The sequence below is a fragment of the Pezoporus occidentalis genome, unplaced genomic scaffold (assembly GCF_034315485.1).
Source record: "Pezoporus occidentalis ecotype Australia unplaced genomic scaffold, CSIRO_AGI_Poc_V1 ctg8, whole genome shotgun sequence".
Classification (NCBI taxonomy): Eukaryota; Metazoa; Chordata; class Aves; order Psittaciformes; family Psittacidae; genus Pezoporus; species Pezoporus occidentalis.
In genome coordinates, this window is record NW_026916158.1 from 8,390,751 (window position 1) to 8,414,000 (window position 23,250).

At 40.0% G+C, this 23,250-nt stretch overlaps 1 protein-coding gene across 3 annotated transcripts in view; it reads left to right on the plus strand.

The window, feature by feature from the left end:
• Nucleotides 1–9,585, plus strand: part of LOC134155704 (multiple epidermal growth factor-like domains protein 6) — a 203,918-nt gene extending 194,333 nt beyond the window's left edge. The window contains exons 31-38 of one of the 3 annotated variants that reach the window (XM_062603150.1): nt 598–726; nt 1,607–1,732; nt 2,415–2,543; nt 4,743–4,874; nt 5,196–5,324; nt 6,075–6,200; nt 8,563–8,691; nt 9,470–9,585. In XM_062603150.1, the coding sequence (XP_062459134.1) occupies nt 598–726; nt 1,607–1,732; nt 2,415–2,543; nt 4,743–4,874; nt 5,196–5,324; nt 6,075–6,200; nt 8,563–8,691; nt 9,470–9,549 (980 nt within the window). In that variant the 3' untranslated portion in view covers nt 9,550–9,585. Of the gene's footprint in view, nt 1–597; nt 727–1,606; nt 1,733–2,414; nt 2,544–4,742; nt 4,875–5,195; nt 5,325–6,074; nt 6,201–8,562; nt 8,692–9,469 lie in introns of those variants that run through there. The other 2 variants (XM_062603151.1, XR_009961686.1) reach the window with 2 other exon arrangements.
• The last annotated feature ends 13,665 nt before the right edge of the window (nt 9,586–23,250 follow it).

A 23,250-nucleotide genomic window follows, 5' to 3' on the forward strand; every position in this document is an offset into this window, starting at 1 on the left:
AGTTTGGAGAGAAAGAGTAGATTGTAGGGAAAAGAAACTTTCTCCAACTTAAACATCTTTAAAAGGTGAGACCTGCCCCAGTATCCATAACTGGTCAGCTAAAATAACTGCTAAAATAGGCAGAGATGGAAAAAGGCTTTTCACCACCTCAGGCAAAGTAGGCTGTCACTGCCCAAAGGAAGAGGGACCAGGGCCCCATCTCCGACATAGGAGGGAAAGGGTGAACAGGTTGATTTGGAACAGAAATCAAAGAGGAAAACTTCTGAAGAAGTGGGCTTGCATTTCTTGCTGCTGTCACACATGAAGAATGGGAGGAGCAGACAGAGCCAGGAGTAGCCAGACTGGGATCTGGGGCAGCAGTTGGTCCAGCTCTTCAGGGGTTTGCCATCGCAAGTCAGTGCTGCCTTGCTGCCCAGTGGACTGTATTGGCTGAGGCAGCTATCTGCTCGTCAGTGCCTCCTCCTGGCCCTCTAGAGGTGAATGGAGTTAGAAAATGAAAAACTTATTTTGATTGAAAGTAACAAAAATGCTTATGACATGAAATGCAAAGGGCTCTATAGCACATAGCCTAATTGCTGTTTTGTTCTTTTAAAATAGGGTGTCCAAAAGGTACTTATGGTTCAAACTGCCAAAACCTCTGTAAATGTATGAATGGAGGCCATTGCGACCCCGCATCAGGAACTTGTGATTGCACGCCTGGTTTTATTGGAGCCGACTGTAGTAAAAGTATGCCAACATTCATGTTCTGCTTCTTTCAAGAAACAGCAGAAAGAGTAATCTGCATAAGAGCTTGTCAGTAGAAAAACAGACAGATTCCAGCTACCTCCTCCTTGAATTGTAAATCAGGATTCCAGCTTTGTAAAAAATCTCTTGCAAAATATTTTCTCTCTCTTCTGCATGTGTAGGAGCAAGGACACTCATCCCAGGATTACAACCTGCTTGCCCAAATCTATTTCTAAAGCTAGCTCAGCATGAATTGCTCAAGTTCCTTCTTCCTGTCTAAAATTTCTAGGTTGAGAAATTAGCTCAAATATTTTGCTTCACACTGTGCTGCCATTAGTTTCAATAAATGGGAAAAAGATCAAGTTTTGTCATGGCAAAACTGGTAAAAACTCCATGGCAACTCTACTTTTACTTCTCTGTTTCAGAGTTAAATAGCGTGGCTGACTTTCTGTGCTATTTCCAAAGCTATGTTCTCTGTGAAGTTCTCTTCAACTTACTCACAGAACGGCAGTGTTGTAATGTTTAGTAGTCTATAGCTTTGTTCTTCAGCATAGGACAGCATCAATATTAAGGAAAGAAGGACTTGTCAGAAGTCTTCAGCTGGAAGGATGAGCAGCTGATATTCCAGTTGTACACTCACCTTTTTTGGTAGGAAACCTACTAAATGTACCATGTGAAGCCATGGGTTATATTTATAACCTTAAGTAAAGTTTTAGAGAATGAAGCAGTTGTGTCTTTGGATGGGGTTTGGTTTCATAGTTGTTGCTTTAAAGCACACTAACTGGAATAAAACCAAAGCTAACTCTAAGATCCTGCCTATGTTAAAAATGAAAACTGACATTGGATACCCAGGGTGTTTAACAAAAGAATCTGTTTCCTTCAGCTTGCCCTGAAAATCGATATGGGAAGGACTGCACCCTGTTCTGTGCATGTGGTAAAGGTCAGTGTGACCCGCGCACTGGCAAGTGTACCTGTCCTCCCGGCCAAATGGGACCCAGCTGTCAGCAAGGTAACAAAGCAGGACCCAAGGTCATTTTGTCAGTTGATGACATACTTGGAACAACCAGCAAATAGGACTCAGCTCCAAACAGTGTTTACAAGTGTGTTTCCCAACGTCTTTGCTTGATAACACTGCAGTTTGCTGTACTCTGCCCCTGTCCCTCTCCGCTCCACCACCCTGCCTTTCTCCTGCCCACATCTCACCTCTATGCTCCACCACATTTGGTACCATTGCACCAGTTTCTCAAAAAAGCCAAAGCAACTCCTTTGGGAGACTGCAGTCCAAACAGAACATAAAGAAGGTGAAAAGGGTAGTTTGAACCACCTGACATGAGCAGTGTGAAGGAGCTGTGGTTAGATGGGACCAAATTTAGAAGCAAATTGCTTTAGCTTAAAGAAATGAATGGCAGAGATTTGAAGAGGGCGAGTTGAGAGATGGAACAAAGGAAGGAGAGCAAAGGAAGTGAATGTGGAATTAAGCCAAGTGAGAAGCTATGGTGAGACAAAGTGTTTGGTTGAAACTGCGAATAAGCATGGAGTAGAGTGTCCCACAGCTCTCTGCAGACACAAGGCACTTGGGATACTCTGTGGGGAGCATGTGTTTGTATTTTTTCCCTGTCACCTTCATCCTTTTTTGGGATGCTAACATTTATTTTTTTTTTTTTTTCCCAAACTTTGTTAATTCTCTGTAGTGTGTCCCCAGGGACAATATGGCCCAAACTGCCTCCTGACGTGTACCTGTCAGAATGGTGGTATCTGTGACCATGTGGATGGCAACTGCACTTGTGGGCTCGGCTGGACAGGAAAATCGTGTGAGAAAGGTAATTTTCTGCTTTGATGATAGTGAATGTGTGCATTCAAGCAAGGGTTCACGGTCTCTACAGATACAGACCCACAAAAGGGGACAGTTTTTGCTTAAGTAGACTCCCTTCCAGCTGCATTCATGTCTTAGCTTCTCTCACACAGAACTGTCCCTAGTTAAAGCTTTAGGTCTTTTTTTTCAGAGACAGTTATCTTCTGAGTCCTGCTTTGTAAGTTCTATAAATTCCTTTACATGGACTCTTTCTTCTCATGTCCAACTTTTCGTATTATTTTGTTCCATGGCAACATTGTTTTGTATCTTCTTTCCTGTGCTCCTCCAAGGTCAGCAGAATCCTACATCACCCTGCTCTCTTGTTATTCTCTTCCCTTTGACACTGGAGTGCAGTTGAACTTCCCATGTATTGACTTCCCTGCTAGCACAGTTCTGACAACATCTGTCAAAAGCAATTGAGATTGTCCTGCTATTTCTCCCTTACTACTCCATGACAGCTTTTTCTTACACAAGACACAGCTCATTAAAATGTAATAAGCTCAGTTTTTTCTCCAGAAACCCTCCTGTCAGTCCTGAGTACAGTTTTTCCACATCTCTCCTTCTGTCCATCTCCCAAAAATCATTCCGCATTTCTGTGTTCTCATTTTTCTCTCTGTACATGAGAGATATCTGTGTAGTTATGGATTTAAATGTTCAGGAAACCATGAGTTTATACTGGTATGAAATAAAAAATCATTCTGAGTTCACATTCAAGGCAAATGTCACCATTACATTGTAACTGCCATGGTGCAATACACATTCCAGGCCCTGACTTACAGCTTTTCTGTTCCTGACATCTGTACAGTATGTGCACCTCAAACTCTGTACTGACCTTTTCCAGGAATTGGTCGTTTTAAGGAAGTATTCCTATCTGAAGTGTCATATAGAAATTACACTTTTTTAGCAGCATTCTTTAATGTAATTGTTTCACTTTGAACCTCAGGAGAAGACTCAGAGACCCATTTCACAGATACATGTGTGCAGAGAGAAAAGGAATGATGTTAATTAAATGGAGCCACTCACATGTGAATACAGGCACTAAAAAATGCAGTTTACCAATAACTGGCTAACTTTGCATTGTGTAGGCCACCTGTGTTCACCTCTGTTTGTCCATTCCTTGAAACCTCTGTAATGACCCGTAGGCTGCATTTGGGTTGCAAGGTAGGTCATGCAGGTGTCACCATGTGGAGCAGCATGTTGTGCATGTATCTTACAGATGTGCTTAGGTTAAATATCCCTGAAGACATCATATAAGGGACTGTGTGTTATATCACTAGAGAGAGCTTCAAGGTTTATCTTTTGAGAGAAATAACCAAATTATTGGAAAACTGAGTCTTGATTTCCCCAGCAGTGTGGTTTTGACTGTGTTTTGACTAGAAGTCGAAGACTGCTAAACAGGCATCCTTTTTCTAGTGATTAGATATGATGTTCTTTAAAGATGTTGTCTGACATTTGCAGAGTTATGAACCTTGATTATTTGGACTGACACACTTATTTAAGTTGGTCTGCTCAGATTCACATTATCCCAGCAGTGGGAAGTGAACCTATGCAGAAATAATGTCTAGATTAATTACATTGGCACAGTCGCTTTTGCATGACTTGACTTTCAGTAATTTGAGACATATTTAGTTCTGTAAAAGCAGATATCTCATTATACATGGAAAGTCTCTTGCTATTCGTGAAGGAGAGATCCCCCAATTTTATTAGGAATTGGAATAGTCTGAACTCCAGTCATAACACAGAGGAGGAAAAGTTTCATGTTCTCTTTCACACTTTCTAAGTGCCTAAAATAAATTATTGCTGTAGATTAAAAAAAAAAAAAAAAGATACCATTGATGCCATTTCCTGAGTGGCTTTACAATGTGATGTGTGTTCAACATCAACTATGCTAATAGACAAATTTTACAAGATGGACTGTAAAAAGAACAAGGAAATTGCTGTCTGAATGTCTATATAATATAAAAGAAATTCCTATCCAAATATGTATACTTACTATACATCATACAATACATACAATACATCATAGTTGTGCAGAAATGCTGCATCTTCATAACAAATGTTCTCCTTGGGTCTGCAAGTTATTGTATGAACTATCACATAAGAGCTTCTCTGGGTGAGGTTAGTGATTATTTTTGTCTGTCTGTTTTTTCTCTCCGTGTTCTGCCAGCAGAATGTCTGCCAGGGAAGTATGGGTCTGGCTGTGTCTTAGACTGCTCATGCCAGCACAACAGCACCTGCGACAGATTCACAGGCTGCTGCCAATGCCCTGAGGGTTACTACGGCCACTCATGTGAGCACAGTAAGTGGAGGCACTCTGGGTGCCCTGTTTTCCGAGTGATGGGACGTGGCTGGCGCTTCAGAGTAGTCACATAAACTCCTTGCTAGTTCAGTTGAAATTTTTAGTGTGTCCCAGATCACCCTGCTGCTCCAGATCTGAGTAACTTGCATATCTCTGATGCTGGGGCAGTACAAGTTTGAAAGCACCTGGCATTGTTAGAGTTAATGGTAAATATAATTTCTGTTGGCTCCCAGGGGATGTAGCTGAGAATACAGAGAATTTTTAAGAGATGTATGTTTTTCTTCATAAACCGTCCTCACTTGATACTTTAATTTTTTTCAGGGTGCCCCCTTGGATTTTATGGGCTAAGCTGTCTTCACACATGTGCCTGTAAAAATGGAGCACGCTGTGATGCAGTGACAGGACAATGCACTTGTCCTTTGGGTTATCAAGGTGTACACTGTGAAAAAGGTACTCGTACTCTTCTGATGTAAAATTAAAAATAAACAAACCAAACCAAAAAAAAACAAAACAAAAAAAAACAGCAAAGAAAACCCAAAACAAAACAAAAAGCAAACAACAAATCAACAAATGAAAAAAAAAAATAAAACTCATAAAGCTCCATGCCATTACTGAAATACGTGTTTGTTGAGAGTAACTTCTTCCATGTTTTAAGGTTTATGAATATCCTGAAATGTTAAATTTGGGATAGTTTACCTGTTATATAGCTGGGTGTCCTCATTTCCTTATAAATTAACTAATCTGGTTCCGATTAATATGGTGAAAGTCCTGGTCTCCGTGATGTCTTGCAACAATGAGTTCCACATGTTTATTAAAAATAAGTCCTTTTTACTGATTCTAAATTTGCTTCTAAAACTCCAAATAAGATTATTAAATAGGTGCATGTCAGACCTGTTGAGTGTTATGGAATGGTCTTCAAGAGAGTTCTAATTAAAAATGAAAATAAGTGCCAGTTACATTTCTGGGACAGATTTACAGATACCTTTGATATGTTAGATTAGACAAACCCAACATAAAGAGAGTTTATAAATATAAATATGCCTATTCCACTGTGTTGGATTCTTCATTAAACTTGGCATTTACACTAGCTTCAGTGGAGAGTTTATGGGCTTTCCTCTGAGACATCCCGGAAAATCTCCTCTGGCTTAATATATATCTTGCTATTCAAATATATGTCTAAAAAAGCACTCTTGCTCTCAGGCTGTGACAGGGGCTGGTTTGGAGAGAGGTGCCAGCATCAGTGCGATTGCGGAGATGTTCCTTGTGATCCAGAGACTGGGAAGTGCCTCTGCCCACCTGGGAAGACTGGAGAAAAATGTGACATTGGTAAGGGTAATATTTTCTGACTCTGTATAGTTAAACCAATCTGAGTGTTAAACCAGTCTAAGTGTACCTATAAAAGGACATTTGCTGGTATTCAGGAACACATTGTTCATAGCAAATTACTCTTACGGATTATCAACAGCTTTATCAACAGGCTGTACCGCTTGATTTAGTCAATATTTAAATGGATACACTGATAGGAAAACTGTTCATGGGTCTGCTGTAAAATGTCATTTGCCTTGAGTTTTGGGGAGCACATGCTGGTGAAGAATATACCAAGAAGCTCACATCTCTGCAGATGTAGTGGGGAAGGAGGGATCTTACTACAGTGTGTTTTGTCACATGGACATTTGTGACCCTTTTCAGACCAATGCAAAAGTATATCCAGCTCCAAGTTTGCTTCCCTGGGAAGGGGGCAGAATCCCTGTGATGAGGCTAGCAGAGCTGTAGCAGCTATGCCTGCCTGTAGGATTCATCAGTAGTCCATGAACATTTAATCCAAATAAAATTCCTTCATTTGCAGCATGTGAACCTGGGCTGTGTGTTTGGGAAATGGTTGCGTACAAGAGCAGAATTATTTTGTAGGTGAGAAAATTTTCCAGTAGGGAAGACTAGTCCCACCACTGTGTCCTGATGAGATGGTGGCAGAACTGAGAGGCAGCAATGGCAGGCAAGATTCTTGGGCCAAATTCACAGTTATGACGGAGTACTTTTAAGGTAATAATTGGAGCAAAAGGAATTGCAGCAGTTTAAACAAGTGTAGGAAGAGATTTGTGATCTTAATGCTGTGGCAAACAAGGTAAAGGAGTGAACATCCACTAGAAATTCACGCTAGCAACCCTAATCCTCCTGAGCCTTCAAGTCACAGTGGGGAAATATTGTTTCTCCTTTTGTTCTAGGATAGGGCAGGAAGCAGCTTTAAACAGCCTGTTATTAACGTAAAGTAATTGCTGGGAGCTTAAGTGCCAGTGCAACCAGCAAAACTAAAATGGGAAAGGATTTATTCCCTCTCCACACTGTCCTGTGGTCAGAAACCAAACCCACCGATACTGCAGGGGCTGCTCCAGTGGGGTACATCAGCCACCCCAACGGCCAGCCTGGTACTGGATATCCAGGGGCCTTTCCAGCAACATTTTAGGCAAAAGTGGAACACAAGGGGGAAGCTCAGCACCAAAAATGCAAACCAAGTTTTTGTATCTTGCAAACTCTAGTAATCATTTTTATTTTTCTTAAATCATCAGGGGTAGCCCCCATCCATGAAAAGCTGTTATGGGCTAGGTTTTATTTGCATTTTTATTTTCAATTAGGCTCAGTTCATCTGTGATATAACTATGAGCAGCTGTGACTGTGCAGCAGCCATAAAGATAAAAGGCCTGATTTTAATTTGAACTCTGGTAAAGCACCCATTAAACAGGCAAAATGTTAATTAAAAAAAAAAGAGAGAGAGAATATAACAGACTTTTATGGGCACTCTTTTTCTGTAGTAAATTAACATTGCAGACTTTCAAACAGATGTCTTAAATACACATTGTTATTAACATGAAAATGTGGTATTACATAAATTAAAATCAGGTCCAGAGGTGTTTGAGGTGACCTTTGCTCATAACATTTGCTAATTGAAAAGGCCAAGCTCTGAGCACACAGGGAGAGTTCTCCCATGTGTTGGGGCTGCAGCTGATGCACGGCTTAGCCACACTTTAATTTACCTAATGGTGCTTGTGTGAGAAAGCAAGCACTTTGATTATCTACAGTATTTTCTAGTGAGGTGAGGGAGAAAGGGCTGTTGTTTACAGTGCATTTAGCACCCTGCCTTGTGACCTGCTGCCAACTTTTGCTTCGTGCCTGTACTCTCACTGCATTAAAAAATTGCAGTGAGGATTTATCAGCCTAGGTATGAAATGTGTTTGTATTTGGAAGTGAGACATTTTGTAAGTTTAATTTGCCAGGAGTCAAGTAATGGGTGTAAGACATAAAAGTCTGTGTAAAATGGATTAATTTTTAATTCCCCATTCTTTGCATGAAGGGTCTTTGCTGGCACACAATGTGACAGCCAAGCCATGCAGTGGAGAGGTGCAGGAGATAGCATGGATCCAGGATGCTGATGGTAACTTTCTTGAGTAGATCTCAAGATTTTTTCTGTTGGGCTGTCAACCCCTGTTTTTACACCAGTAATGATTTCCATTCTGGGAACTCTTTTAGGACAGCTGGGCTACAGTTTGGGCAGACGAAACTTGAAGATTGCAAAGCTTTCCAAGATGTCATGGTTTAATGTTACCAGATGCGTCTAAGTAGCTTCCTGATCTCAGAGAACAGGGAGACTACTAGGGGAACATTCACCCTCTTCCAAATATTTCTGTTCTTCTAGAATGCAGGTCAGACCAGTATGGCCCCAACTGCTCCCTACAATGCCAGTGTGCCAACAAATCCCAGTGCAATCCGTACAATGGGAACTGCGTATGTCCAGCAACGTGGATGGGACCAACCTGCAAAGAAGGTAATGCAAGCTGGAGAAGTGCAGCCTTTCTTAGTAGGAAAAATCACACATCGACCATGGTGGTGGGCAGTGGACCATTTGTATGGGAGTATCAACCCACCATGCAAACATGGTGCAGGTTTCCTGAGGCTACCTCCAGCACAGCTGTGCCAGAGTGTGGTACCCTCTTCTATCACTGTTCTATGGCTGCCAGTACGAAATCTTGCCCTGAAATAGTTGATATCCACAGCCTCTGTAAAATGAATAAGGGGGCTTGCTTGCAGTACATGCCACCATATTCGCTTACTTTTTGTAAAGCTGTCAGGTTTTGAAGAGCATGGTGAGACATGATAAGACAGATAAGTAGACAAAGCATTGGAAAATAGATTTGGATTGATTTCTGAGCATGCTCAAAACCTCATCACCCTATTACAAAAGGGTTTTGTTTTGGGTTTTGTCTTTTTTGGTTTTTTTGTTGGTTTTTTTTAGATAATTTTTATTCTTAGCAAGATATAGTACTGAGTGAAAGTTTCCTCCCACTTGTACTCTAATCACATCTGGCTTGGTGGTGATACCATATAGTTCTGCATTTAGTTTAGGAAGTACTTCTCCACTTGAGAGATGTTTTACTGTTTTGCCTTCTCTTTGCCCCTGTGAGGAGGCCAGTGTAACTCAGTCCTCTACATTCTTTTGAAGAGTACCATTTATTGAATTATGTAAGTGTAAACTGTATAATCTCTGTAATATTTCAGTATTATATTATACAGACCTGAAACTGTGTTTCTACTTAATTCTCTAGGTGGCCCTCTGAAGCTTCCTTTTTATGAAGAACAAACTCAAGAAAGAGGGAATATTTTTCCAAGAGCTCTACAACAGTAACATTTGGACTAATAAATGAGCTGTTTTATATGCACAGACGGTATTTGAATTTGGATATGAAAACAGTTATTCAATTCAGCTTGAATTGTACCAAAGTATTCACACTTCTTATGGAAGACTGCAGAGGCCATTTAGTAGCTGGTTCCTTTTAAAAAGTTGGATTTCTTTCATGTATTTATTCCTAGCCTCTTACCTCTCCATTAATCTGCCCTGGACATTCTTTCTGATATAATTCATTGTTTGAAAGCTTGGGCAAGTTTTTAGTAAGACCAGCTCCGAAGAGTGTCAAGATAAGCAGTATATAACATATTGACATGCAGAGAGCCACAACATGTATAAGTGGCTTTCTAAACCCACTTAACAGCCAGCATGTTTAACAAACATTTCACAGATTATGAAGCCAGTATGGATTCACTGCAAAATGGCATTGCACAGAAACTAGTGGGATTCACCAAATTAATGCCTTTTTGAATAACATGTATGTTCTAGAAAAGCATTCAGTCTAATTTTACACCTGCAACTGAAGAAAAAGCAACCACAGTCCTTGATCAGTTGTTAATTAATTTATGTTCCGCATTTCTAGTGTGGATTGACTGATTGGAAGGCCTCCATCTAGATCTTGCTTAGGTCTGAATCTGTCTTCCAAACGGCATGGTGTCATCTGTCAGATTATTCTGGCTTTCTGCATCCTACCACCTTGTCAGTTGAGTTTCTTGGTGTTTTGTCAAGTCAAACTCTGCAGCAGTTCTCATCAAAGAGTACCTGCTAACATAGAAAAGACTTTTATCTGGGATGGAGAAAGCAGACAGTAAGCAAGGATAGATGTTTAAAGATAATCTGTGTTCTTTATATAAAGGATTCTAATATGCACTTACTGCACAATACCTCAATTAAGTCAGCTTTAAAATGTCCTGATACCATTCAACAGCTGCTATTGGTCACTTAATAGAACAGAGACATTTTGGTGCTATTTTGTGTGTTTAGACACATTATTCTTTAATACAGGACTATGTCATTATATAGAAATGTTCTCTATTTTAATATTCTGCATTAACCAGACTAAAACCTTTCAGAGTGCCTCTTTATACTACTTTTTAGGTTAGGAGTTACAAAATCTATGTTGTAACCTGTTGAGTCTGGCTGTATCTGAAGTGCACTTATTAAAGGGCATCAGGACCATGGGCTCAGTAGACAGGTATTACAGGCAGTACCAGGTCTTGGATTCATTCATACCGCCGTTTGCACATCATAACAAATTGCAACTCTGCAAGAAAAGATAATTGTCTTAGAAGAGACAAAGTGACAATACTTGATGCTAACCTGTGATTTTCAAAGATGATGATTGTTGTTGCAGTAGGATAATGAGAAGGTGAAGTAACAGTTTTAGCCCATGGTTCACCTCAGGTCTTAAATACATCTACAGTCAGTAACTGTCCAGTAAAAAACAAGCAACACTTGCTCACCTGTGAGTTTAATTCAAACTGTGATCTGCCAGGAGCAATACAAGTTTGCCTGGTATTTTTCAGTGCTGGTCAAGGCTCATGCTGATCCCCTGTCATTTCCTCTTCAGAGTTGTGAATCACTGGAAACTTTACTCAATGTAAATACGACAAAATTGCTGTTGTCCCAAAACCAGTCAGAAGCGTGTGACTCTCAGCAGGACTTTACTATCAGCTGTGACATTTTAAATGTTCTTTTGGAGGTGTGGTGGCCTGAGTCTGAATCTGCAATTATGTGAATTTGGGGCAATTTCACTAAACTGGAACTGATAAGGTAAATCTTGTGTGAGACAATTAGGTAAAATGCTAGCAACTGCTGGGGAAGAACAATCCAAGTTAAGCAATTGACATATTTTGATCTTAACTATGTGTTTACCACAGAGCCAAACTACAATGGTAATGAAAACATTGCATTATATTAATGATTTTCCATAGAATCGTAAAGTTCAGTTGTAAAGACCTCTGGAGTTCCAGGCTTCTCTACAAAACCTGGTCAACTTCAAAGTCAAATAAGGTTGCTCAGAGATCCTCCAAGTTGGGTTCTGAGTGTCTCCGAGGATGAAGATCCCACCAACCCTTGAGCTTCTGTCCCAGTGAAAATTTCATGCTCATGATTTATTTTTTTTCCTTCCTGGTTTTTAATCAGAATTTACTAAGTTTCAGCTTTGGTCCACTGCTTCTCATCCTTTCAGCATGCATCTCTGTCTTCATCTCACCTACAGCCCCCATGGGGTAGTTGACAACAGCAGTAATGCCTCCCCTTGGTCTTTTCTCCTGAAGACTGAGCAAATCCTGCTCCCTCAGACCCACCTGTATCAGCCCAAATACCTTGATGGCCTTCCACTGTTCCAGTATGTCAGACATTTCAGTCTAAGGAAAGATGCCCAATGACTGGTGTGGTTACTCAGCAGCTAATGCATAAACCCCAGAAATTACATTTTGCTGTTTGACAGCAGTTTATAAAATGTACTGTTTTTTTCTTATCTGTGTATACTGATCTGTGATTACAGTAGCTAATCAAAGAGGAAACCTTTCTCAAGCCATAGTATTTACATGTGTGTATACTTGTTTATGTTTTCCACAGTACCTTGATAATAGAACTGTAAATATATAGTATAAAGGAAAGATTTTTGTATTATGTTTTTTTAAGGAATGTCACAATTTTAAGTACATGATGAAACACATATTTTAAGTGACTGATGCTGAGCCTGTGCCAATGAATGAGAGGCCCAAGTAGATCTGCCTGGGAAATATTTCAGCAAACTTTTTATTTAAATCCAAAAATACCAATTCATACAAAACCATTCGCATGTAATAATCTTTTTTATTTATTCCTCCTTGAAAATACTTCTTAGCTTCTTTATGTTATTGCCTTGGGGAAAGAAGTTCATTTCAGTGCCATTAAACAGATCATTCTGATTCAGGGCTCAATATGACTTTTTCAGAGTACATTCATATAAAGGTAAAAATCAAAAATATTTCAAAAATATTAAAATATGAAGTTTGATTGGGTTTTGAACATTTTTTTTCTTGGTTCTCTGTGAAGGTATTCACTTTTCACAAGGCAAGGAAAATTTTTACAGGATGTTTTCTAGAAGAAGAGCCCAAACTTTATGTCATTTTCTATTAATTAAGGAAGTTTACCTGCTTGCAATCTCATTCATATGTTTTGATTCTGCTCCTTACTGCAGATTAACAAGAATACCCAATTCTGTGCCTGCAAAATAGTCTTTATTAGTTAGCATGGACTTTTTTAATAGAAAGTCTACTAAAACAGCCTTTCCATAGGTTAATCTTGTGGCAAGTGAGTGCAGTTCCTACTAAAATAATACAGCTGCTCATTTGCTTCATCACATTCCAGTGAAAGACAGGCTGATACTGTCCTGAACTGGAGCTGGTTGAAAATTAAAGGGTTTACATTTAAATTTACATCCATCTTCCACTTCGTAGGGATCTTTTCTGGCTGTCCATTTCCCAGAAGGCTGAAGTTATTAGACTTTCTCGAAAAGATCACTGTCTGTATTCCACTGTAGTATGCTTGCATGCATAGATAAAAAAATTCAGAAAGACACTCAAATAATTTCGGCCATGCAGTTTCTGTGCCAAATCCCACTCTCTTACCTTGTTGTGTCCCAGATAACCTCGGTTTGAGAAGAGTGGATGTGACATGAGTGTAACTCAGTGGGTCCAGCGGAATCATACTCAATGTGAATTCATGAAACCAGAACATGTTTTAAGTTAGTCTTCAGTATTTATAACACAATCCTCATAGGAAGACAATCAGAATTTTAAAAATCCTCACTTCCCCTGCCAAAAATTCTTATTCTACTTTCATCCTTTTGATGTTGAGGAACCATAGCTATTAAAGTTTGCCCAGATTTCTTGCCAATCATGTTATTTTGATTGGCTGCAGATTTCTGTTTGTGTGAGTAATAACCATCCTAGTGTCAGGAGTTGCCAATGGGACAAACATGGAAATTATACCTTTATGTAATCCCCAGAAGAGCCAAAGACACATTTTGGAGCCCTCATGGCTTTGTACTGTTGGTCTAATGGTGACAAATAATAGAGTTTAGCTTCTTATCAGAGCAAAGAAAAGCTTAGGGAGAGTTCTTGAGAGAACTGATAGACCAAGAAACCTCAATCTTCCCTCCTTTGTATTAATTTTATGTATCTGTATAGTTAGGCCAGAAACCTTGGTGCCCAGTTCTTTAAGAACTTTTCCTGCATGTTGACCTGTGGATAACTGTAGCATAAGCTGCAACTGTTCCCAGTAATTTTTTGCAGCATCAAGGCTTTAAATTCTAACACTGTGTAAAGCAATTTCCAGTGGTACACACCAAATCTCAAATTTGTAGAGCATAAATTGATCATTCTGTGTTTTTATTGCTTTTAATAAGCACTTGCATAGCAGTATTATGTCTGTGAATATGTAACCCCTCTTCAAAGAATATGTGGGATATATCTTGAAACTGTACTGTACTTTCTGTTGTAGACATATCATAGTGAAAGAACACTGATTTTTTTCTTTTTTTATATAAACGTCATTAAAACTTGTTCCTGTTTTCTCCTTATTGATAGTCTTAAAGCAATAGGCTTCACATTCAGAGCAAGCACACTGAAATCACACCTGCTTTTAGTAGCTTGTATAAAATAATGGCCTATACATAAATGGGTTTATACGTGATCCCTGACCAGACCAACTTGTCCAGTGACTGAGCCTGGTAAATAGAGGTTTCTGGCACTCAGAGTATTAGAAATATTCAAAGCATAGCATAAATCTTGCTTGAAGGGGATGGTTATGAAGTGTAACATTTCTGGAAGACTTGGGCATGAAACACTTTGAAAGCATTTGAAGCTGCACACCTGCAGGCTTCCATCAGCATTCTTGGACACTTCCCAGAGCCAAATAGCCGCTGAACAAATAGCCTGGTTCACCTTAAAAGTATTGTCTTCTCACACTGGCAGGAGCTAAAGGAACACATGTGACTGTTTAATGCCAAATAATGCAGTAAGTGTGTGCCGGTTAATTGGAAGTAGCATGCTAAATTGAATTCAAAATGTTTAACAAAGGGGGAACAGTATATCAAGCAGTCAGAGAAGTGGGCAGATACAGCAAGCTAGCGTCTAGGAGAACTGCTCTGCAGGCTGCGACTTATTTTTGAATTTTAGAGGAAACATTTGAAATTGAGCTCTGTAGTACTGCAGGATTTTGTTGTATGTGATTTACTTCATGTTTCCTGTAGTTTTCAACAAGGAATAGAATAATTGAGTTCACTTAGTTTGTCTTTTTAACTTATATTATAAAGACTTCTATAATAATTGCAACTCATTCAGTCATTTCTTTATTAGAAATATTTAAACTGTTTAAAGAAACTGTTGATCTTGCACTAACCTTTCAGTCCCAATGACTGCTATTGAGAGCTTGATCAAAAAACAGACATGAGAATATTAAACCATAATATTCTCAACCTATGCAGAGTTAGCACCGGTATGTCTTAAACCTGTAACTAAGCCATTTCTCTGCAACACTTGGAATGGTCATGTATGCCTCCAATAGATGTATGGCACTGGAATAAGAGGGATCGTGTGGCTGTGATCCTTGAAGCACTGCTCCATGGTATGGTCCCCTCAGTGTCCTTAGACACTGTAAAACCAATCTGTAGCCAGCACTGCTTATCTCTTCTTTTAGTCAACACTAAAAGTTCACAGGGTGCTAATGGAGTATTCTGTACACGCACAGTAAAAACAAAAGCTGTCTAAAGTTCATGAATGATTTAAAAATGACTTAAAATTTCTGTATGATAAGGCACTGCTTTGTTGATTCCTTCAAGCATGGTACTTAAAAAAAAAATACAACTCAGTTGTGTTGTTTTATATATGAATAAAGATGTCAGCAACTAGTCATCTAACTGTCCATGCCATTTGGCAGTATCTAGCTTCCTTTTCAGTAATAGCTCTATAAATCTTTATCTTTTAGTAAGCTGATGACAGCAAAATATCTTGAGAAGCTGCATGTGGTGTAGATATTATAGTTAATGTTTAAAATGCTTCATGCCATCATCTACTGGGTGTTTTTTCCAGGCCAGATGTAATATCTTGGCTTAAGGCATGTGCTCATTTTTCCTCTCTAGTGACTCCAAGAGCTTAATGATAATTAAACTAATTAATTATTTTAAGGTCTGTGATTTCTCAGTGTAAGAGATCAAAGACTTAGGCTTGCTGTTCCTCAGAGGTCAAATCTTGGCTAATTAATTAATATAATAAAATATGACCTACTACAGTTGTATACTATGGCCCATCTGAGCAAAGGCTGTAAGGTGATGGTCCTGCCCTGAGACCACCATGTTTGTCCACAGCAGCTCAGATCCAGCTCCATTCAGGTGGCCTTAGTGCTTCCACAGACCTCTTACCAAAAGTAAAACGAAGTTTGCAGCTTTCCAATTTGCATAAGTCTTTGTACTTTGCATCAGTGTTTCCTTTTCACCTACAAGTCCAGAAAATTGAAGGAAGCTTTGAGAAACTCAAGGATTGTCTGACCTCTGTCCCTGTCTTTGAAGATGGTGTGGAGGCTTCCCAGCATAGGACCACCAGATCCAATTGAGTGAATATCACCTGGTTAAATGGAGCCATATTTGGGGTGGAAATGCTCTATGCTCCCATTGATTCTACACTGTTGTTCCAGTTCTTAACATGAGACTGGCTTGTCATTGTTTTGTAAGTAGTATGGCACTATAAATTACTGACAAAGTGACTTATTGAAAATTCTCTGGGCTTTTGCAGCTGGAGGTTGTTGGGGTTTAACCAGAAATACAGTTCTAAATTATTTCTATTCCCGTAAGATAATGCAGTAGGATTCCTTGCTCTGTGTCCTCAGAAAAGAGTAAGATTAGCACAAGCAGAGGCTGTGGGGGTAATTCCTGCCTATTTGTTTTTTTCCCTTTGCTATTCAACATTTACGTTGTGGTAGCCATTGTGGATCTTGTACTTGCTCAACTAGGCACATGAGAAGCCTGCTCTTAATTACTACTTTAACCTTAAGGGTATATATGAAGTACAAAATAGCAAGCGTAATAGCATCAGATTAAATATGGGCCATGTTCCTGGGTAATGAGGGATGGGAGTACTGCAGAAGCAGCCTCACAACAAACTGTTCTGACCAGGGCTTTGCTCTTCTCTAGCCCTTTATGGAGCCCTTCTCCATTCTCTCAAAAGCAAGTTTGAACAGACACCTTGAAGGAGTATTCAAACTGTTCACAGTCATATTTAGTATGTTTAAATTTTTGCAAGAACTAGTGAATTTGATCACAGAAGTTATTTTTGGCTGCCAATGTGACAAAACCACTTAAAATACAAACTCAAAAATGTGTTGAAAGGAGACAGTTTGCCAGCGCAGCTATTGTTGTAGCGAAAGTCTCCACTCTGATCCAATGGGAATCCTGTCTCCAGGATATATTACTTAAAAAGTTAAGGTGGATGTCAAGGTCCTGGAAAATCTTTACATCTTTTCAGAGTGTTGGCATGGATTGTTTTGGTTTGGTTTCTTTTTTCTTTTGCTGTGGAATGGTAGCTGGAGTTTCTTTTTCCTTTGTGAAGCTTTTCAGATTAACTTTGTAGTCACTAGTTTGATAATGTGCTCTCTTTGAGGGATAATGGAGATGCCTAACTTGAGCAGTGCATCCAGCCCTCTAAGTCCAGGGGGTTTGCCCTAAAAACTAAGTGTAATGTCATGATGAATTTGCAGTGAATTTTCTCTTATTTCTGGCTTCTAGCTCAAGAAAAATGACTTAGGTTTTTTTTTGGGGGGGTTAACATAGAAAAATAACTCCAAGACTACCACACAAGGTCCTCTAGGGAGTCAGGGCTGCCTCCTGTGGGAAAAATTAGGAAAGGCCTTTAATGGTTTGGGGCAGAATGATTTTACCTAAACATGGCAGCAGTAAAAATCCGTTTTAATGCCTGTCTCAGCAAGTGCTTATGCTAGCAGAAAACAGCTGCTGAACACCTCAGGAATTGAAAAAGGGACAAATCCGCAGCCTGTGTAATCTGAGTACATAAACGGTGCTTCAGTGCCCTGCATTACAGCTGTCACGTGATAAGCGTGTGCCAAGTCCCAGGAGATGTGAAAAACACTGTGGCCGATAAATGAATGTTTTATTTTGAGTAAGCATGAAGGAGGATGTTGAAAACTCTGTTTCTTCCTGACTCTGCTGCCAGGAATACAAAGCACCACACAAGAGACTTTGAAAGTCCCTCTGGGAAAAGTGCCATTACCAACTCAACTGTGGTGTGTTGTCCAAGTAGCTTTGAAGGAATCTCTGGCAGCAATACCTGTTAACAATAAGGACTTGTTAATGTTTCACAATTATTTTCCCAAGTATGTTATTGCTACACCAGTCCCCAACACAAGAAAGTCTGGCAGACATTAAATACATGTGATACCTGTGAAAACTGCTGGTCTGGCTGCATCTGCAAAGACCAAGATAAAGCTGCATCTGCTGGTCTGGTGAGGACTCAGTGGAGCTAAGCTTGCATGCAGCAGGGAGGGATTAATAGGGTGTGTTGGGCATACACTTGGAATCCTTTGGGAACTAGCACTAGGGAAGAGAAAGCAGTCTGTAGATGAAAATCAGCCTATTCCCGTGCCTCCTTACCATAGTACTAGAGGTCTTACTTGTCGCTGAGTTGTTTGTTTGCCCGGCCTTGTGATTCTTCACTTTAAATCTATCCTTTTTCAATCCCAAAGCTGATCTACATCAACAAAGATGAAAAAATCTCAGACTTGTGCTTTTCATGCCATTCCCCTTACATGGGGTACACCTGACATCATATCTCCCACTGCTCTTATGCAGTGAGGAAGAATAAAAAGTTGTGTCATTGGCAGCCAGTCAGGATGGATTTCTTGTATTTGCCTCATCCCTCTGAAGGTGTTGCTTCATCACCAGCTCCAGTTCACACCAGAAAAAAAAATGATTTATTAGAGATGTGAGCCTCCTGTTTCATGGTGTATTTACACAGCTCTTGACGGGCACGATAGACTTCATCCTGTGGAAGTCAAGGCTGTCAAGGCCGTGTACCTTTGCAACTAAAGAAAAGCCATAAACTGCAGCTTCTCTGACTGATATCAAGGCAACATTGAAGTTTATTTACTCAGGGACTGTACTTTATCCTCCCCAAGTAAGGAAACTGCAACACTAGCACACCACTTCCAATATACCTGCCTCACTGCCAGATTTTAAAGATGAGGCTATATTTTGATGGATCTCAAAAAGGGACAATTGGATTTTGAAATAGTACTGAGAGCCTGTCTTCATTCTTAAGGCTTGCTACACATTTTCAGTGGGTTTGTAAGTTTACGTATCTATCTGCTTAACTCTCATCTGCTTTGTACAGTTTATGTGTCAGCTCTTTGACAAGCATACATTTCCAATTAGTGATAAATTGCTAAACGATATGCAGCCCAAGGAAGAGTCCGCGTTGATGGGGCAACACTCCTAGATTCTCATGTGTTGAGTATCCCGTCCATTGCTTGTAAAAGATTTTCGCGGACTGTAATGACAGAGCCTGGTTCATTTTAATTGGGTTTTCTGCAGGAATAGGTGGATTCAAACCTGCTGAGATACACGAGGGAGGTGGAGCTAGGATCTCCTACACCCTGGTAAGTCCTCCAGTCACTGAGTGATTTGATAAGGAAAACGCTATCTGAGTATCTTCCCACAGGCTTATAAACACAGCTTTAATGTTTGTTTATTTTTAACTGGAACAAGCGTATTGGTAGTCTGTATGGGTTTTTGGCCTCCAAAAATGTCTTAAGTGACTCCATAGGTGGCACCCTTTCTATTCCTTTATTTTCCACCAAATGTCAAAAATAAGTTGGAGCTGGAGCTGGAGCTCATGTGTGTGAAGCAAGTTCAGTAAAAATGTAAATGCATATTTGTCTCCTTAATTGAATATAGTATATTGTGAAATCATTACTGTCAGGGCATACTTGGGTTTATACAAATGCACAAGTAAAGAAAATATATAAACCTAGATTGACTTGAACAATTTGAATCTGATAGCGGACATCTGTGTTCAATAACATTACTTTAGTAAGCGGTGTTTAATATTTCATGTCAAAGCAAGGAGAGTAATAGAGCAGGGTATTTTCTGAATTCTTAGATTGCTGAAGTTTATGGCATAGGGTAACATATAATCTGCCTTTTGTCAAACTCACCAGAAAGAGCCCTACTGCAACTGAAGATGTAAAGTGCTCTAATATATATATGTTTCTAGACCTCTCCCTGCTTGAAGAATTAATCTTGGAAGGTGCTGAATGCCCTGAAGTGCCAGTGAAGTCAGCGGGATTTGAAGTTTCTTGCAGCTTGGTGGATGGGGATCCTTACAGGGGCTAATTACCCTCCTCCAGTCCCCAGTCAGGAAAGCCCTTAAGCGCTGTTTAACTTTTAGTATGTGTGGAGTCCTCTTGAAACTGGTGTTAGTAACACTGCTGAGAGACTGTCCAGAGGACCAGCTCATGCCTCCATCATCTTAGAAAACATAAGCTGTGCCCTGACCTTGGGAATTCAAAATCTGGATGTGAAAAGGTGAAAAAGAGGAGGAAAGCTCCTTGCCCAAGGGCAGATCTGCCACCAGTGCTGAGCCTAGAGTGCCCCAAAATGGGCAAGGGCCTTATCTGCTAGACTTTGGGCGGTGGAGGAGAAGGCAAAGGGTACCCCTTCAATACAAGTGAAGTCTACATGCAAGTCCATTGCTAGCTCACGGACTCTGTTTGCCTTCAGAAAGTTCAAAAGAAAAGAAACATTTCTAGGTATCTTCCAAGTCTATTATTAATGAACAATTATATTGATGTTTTTGGATGGATTTGCACTGGGTAATTCATCTACAAACAAATCTTTCTTTTGTATTTCCCCCCAGCCCCAATCTTTTGTATTTCATTTTTAGGTGAAATTCTGTAGTGGAAGTGGCCAAAAAAAACATGCTTTCCCTAGCTTCATGCCGAATGTCTGTCTGGATAATTTCATTTTAACTGCAGCTTGGGAAAAAAAAATGTAAACATGGTACTAGTATCATTTTTAAGCTGAAACTGTTCTTCCACCATGTTCAAATAGTATTGTAAATGTTTGCTCAAAAGCGTCATACTTATTCATCTAGCCTCTGAGGGAGCACTGTGTGCACAGGTAGTAATAAAAATGTATTGAGGAGTGAGAGAGATTCCCCTGGTAAATGACTTTTCTCTTGACCTCCTCTCAAGCATCTTAGCAGGGCTCTGCTGCTGCCTCTCTAAGGAAGTATGTTTGCACTGAGGAGGAAGAATTTTTAAAGTTGCAGAGTGTTACGAGCAATGAGCAAATAAGTGTGGGTTTGCTTGGGGGTTTTTGTAACACTGGAGGAAAGTCTTATGAAAAAGATGTGGCATGCAGAGGAGTCAGACAAAATGAATGGTGTTCCCAACATGCTGCGTAATTTCTTACAAGGTTGGTGACCTATATAATTGTTATGCAATAACAATTGTTTTTCTCACTAATTTCTCAACAAATTGTTTTTTAGTGTGGCTATTCGCTGCTCCTGCTTTTGATATTGAGATGTCATTCAGGTATCCAACTTCTGACCACATGGCTTGTTTGGCACATGATTACCAGTGCAAGTATTTGTATGTGCAAAAATGATTTCCAGTAACTCGTTTGTATGAGAGAATGGAATTGCTTTTCCATTAATTTGGTTCACTCAAATGTTTGTGGCAAGGAAACACAAAACAGGAGGGATTGTAGCAGAAACAAATTCATCGGGCTATTTGTATGCTAAGAGCAGGACTTCCCTGCTTTGCTCACACAACTATCTCTCCCATCGAATTAAATGTGCACTTGGCAGTCACCAAGCTGAATGACTTAGTTCACCATAGAAGCTGGAGATGGAAAACACCTGCTCGGATCATCTTCTGTCCAGTGCAGAGCCATTTTCCTGCAGGACATAGGTCATCCCTAAGTTCTGCAGCTGACATGTTATGTACAGCCTCAACTGGCAACATCCTGTCCAGAGTTGCACTTCATAAATCAGGGTTAGGCCCAGTAAATCGGTTAGGAAGAGCAGTTACCAAGGGCATATCTCTCTTCCCAGTGGCTTTCTTATGTTCCAAGGAATCAGTGGCATGTCAGAAATGATACTCTTATTCAAATGCTAAATAGTATCTTGATAGTGCCGTATCTTGCCAAGCAAGAACATAAGCAAACACTCAGGTCTTCACTGGGGACTTAAGCAATCGCCCTCCACAGCCAACATTCCTCCCAGCTGTTTATGCGTCCATCATAGGGTCATAGCTGTTGTTATCAATAGCTGATGTTATTACTGCTATGTTGCTATGTCATTTTATCATTCCTGGGTGGGAGGATGAGTTAAACGATGAATCTGCACATATTTGTCATGATGGGAGCCTCTGGATCTCTGTGTTTCTGTGGAAACCTGGCCCTGATTTAGCTGAACTGGCTTTAAAATCTGGCCCCATCATGGGTGCTGAGCGCTCAGAAAAGCAAAAAGAACTGGCACTGAGCTCCACTTGGAAATCTGCTCCCAGATGTATGGATATTTGTTTATTTTTACATTTAAGAGATCTAGAAAACTGCACCAAGATACAAAATAGCGCAACAAAAGTAGTCTTTGCAAATACGGATCCTCACCAATTGGCATAAAGTGGATATATATTCTTTCCATAAATTTCGGGGTAAGATTACATTACAAGAGGCCAAAAAGGAAAGGAAAGAAAAAAAAAAAAAAAAGGCTATCTCAGCCAAGATCATTAGTTTAGAATATATGTAGTGCCAAAAAAATACAAGTTGTACAATTTCATTACACACCCACGATGAGCTTTACACTAGGCTGTGGAAGATGATGTCTTACTCCTGGTTATGGTCCATTGGCCTGTCAAACTCAACACAGGCAATATTGGTCAATGTAGGGTTATTTCTGCCATACCTTGTGAAGCAATGAGTATTTTGAGCAGAAATTCCTCAGGTACTAATCAGAAATGTTGCACCCTCCCCTCTGTTAGACATAGCTTGGAAGAAGCTCCAATGAAGGGCTGCTGGTTCACTTCCTGAAGAAGACCACAGCACTATATTATTGTGCATGTCTTCCTGGGTCTTCAGATGAAGTTTCTTGGTGCTTTTGAGATACCTGTAGCATATGGTAACATTTTCAAATCTTTGCTGTGCTGGAGAGTCTGTGCCATAATGTAGGCAACTGCTACTCTGCAGTGACACTGGGGAAATAGCAGAAGTCTGACTTACAGAGCAAAGATTAAATAACGTTGTCCAAATTTTAACAAGGTTATCACAGTGGGCCTGGGAAAATTTCAGCCATGTGGCTCTCTAAAGACTTTGAGGTACTCTTAATTAAATGACTGCTGTGTTTTTACCTCCCATAAAAAACCTTTACCTCCCATAAAAGCTTTTTAGCTTGACAATGCATTACGCAGAAAAACTGCCTGGTGTCTGCCTGCTCGCGAGCCTTATGCTGCTCTTGGGGCTGTGCAAGCAGATTCAGTTATAGTGCCAGCACCCTAACCCAAGCTACAGCTGGCTAGAAGGGCCCTGAAACACCACCAACACCCCAAAGTTTGGTCATGAGTGAGACAATGGCAGTCACCTCCAAACAGGATGGGAAGGGCATGAAAACATTCAGATTGCCGTGAGTAGCAACACAACAT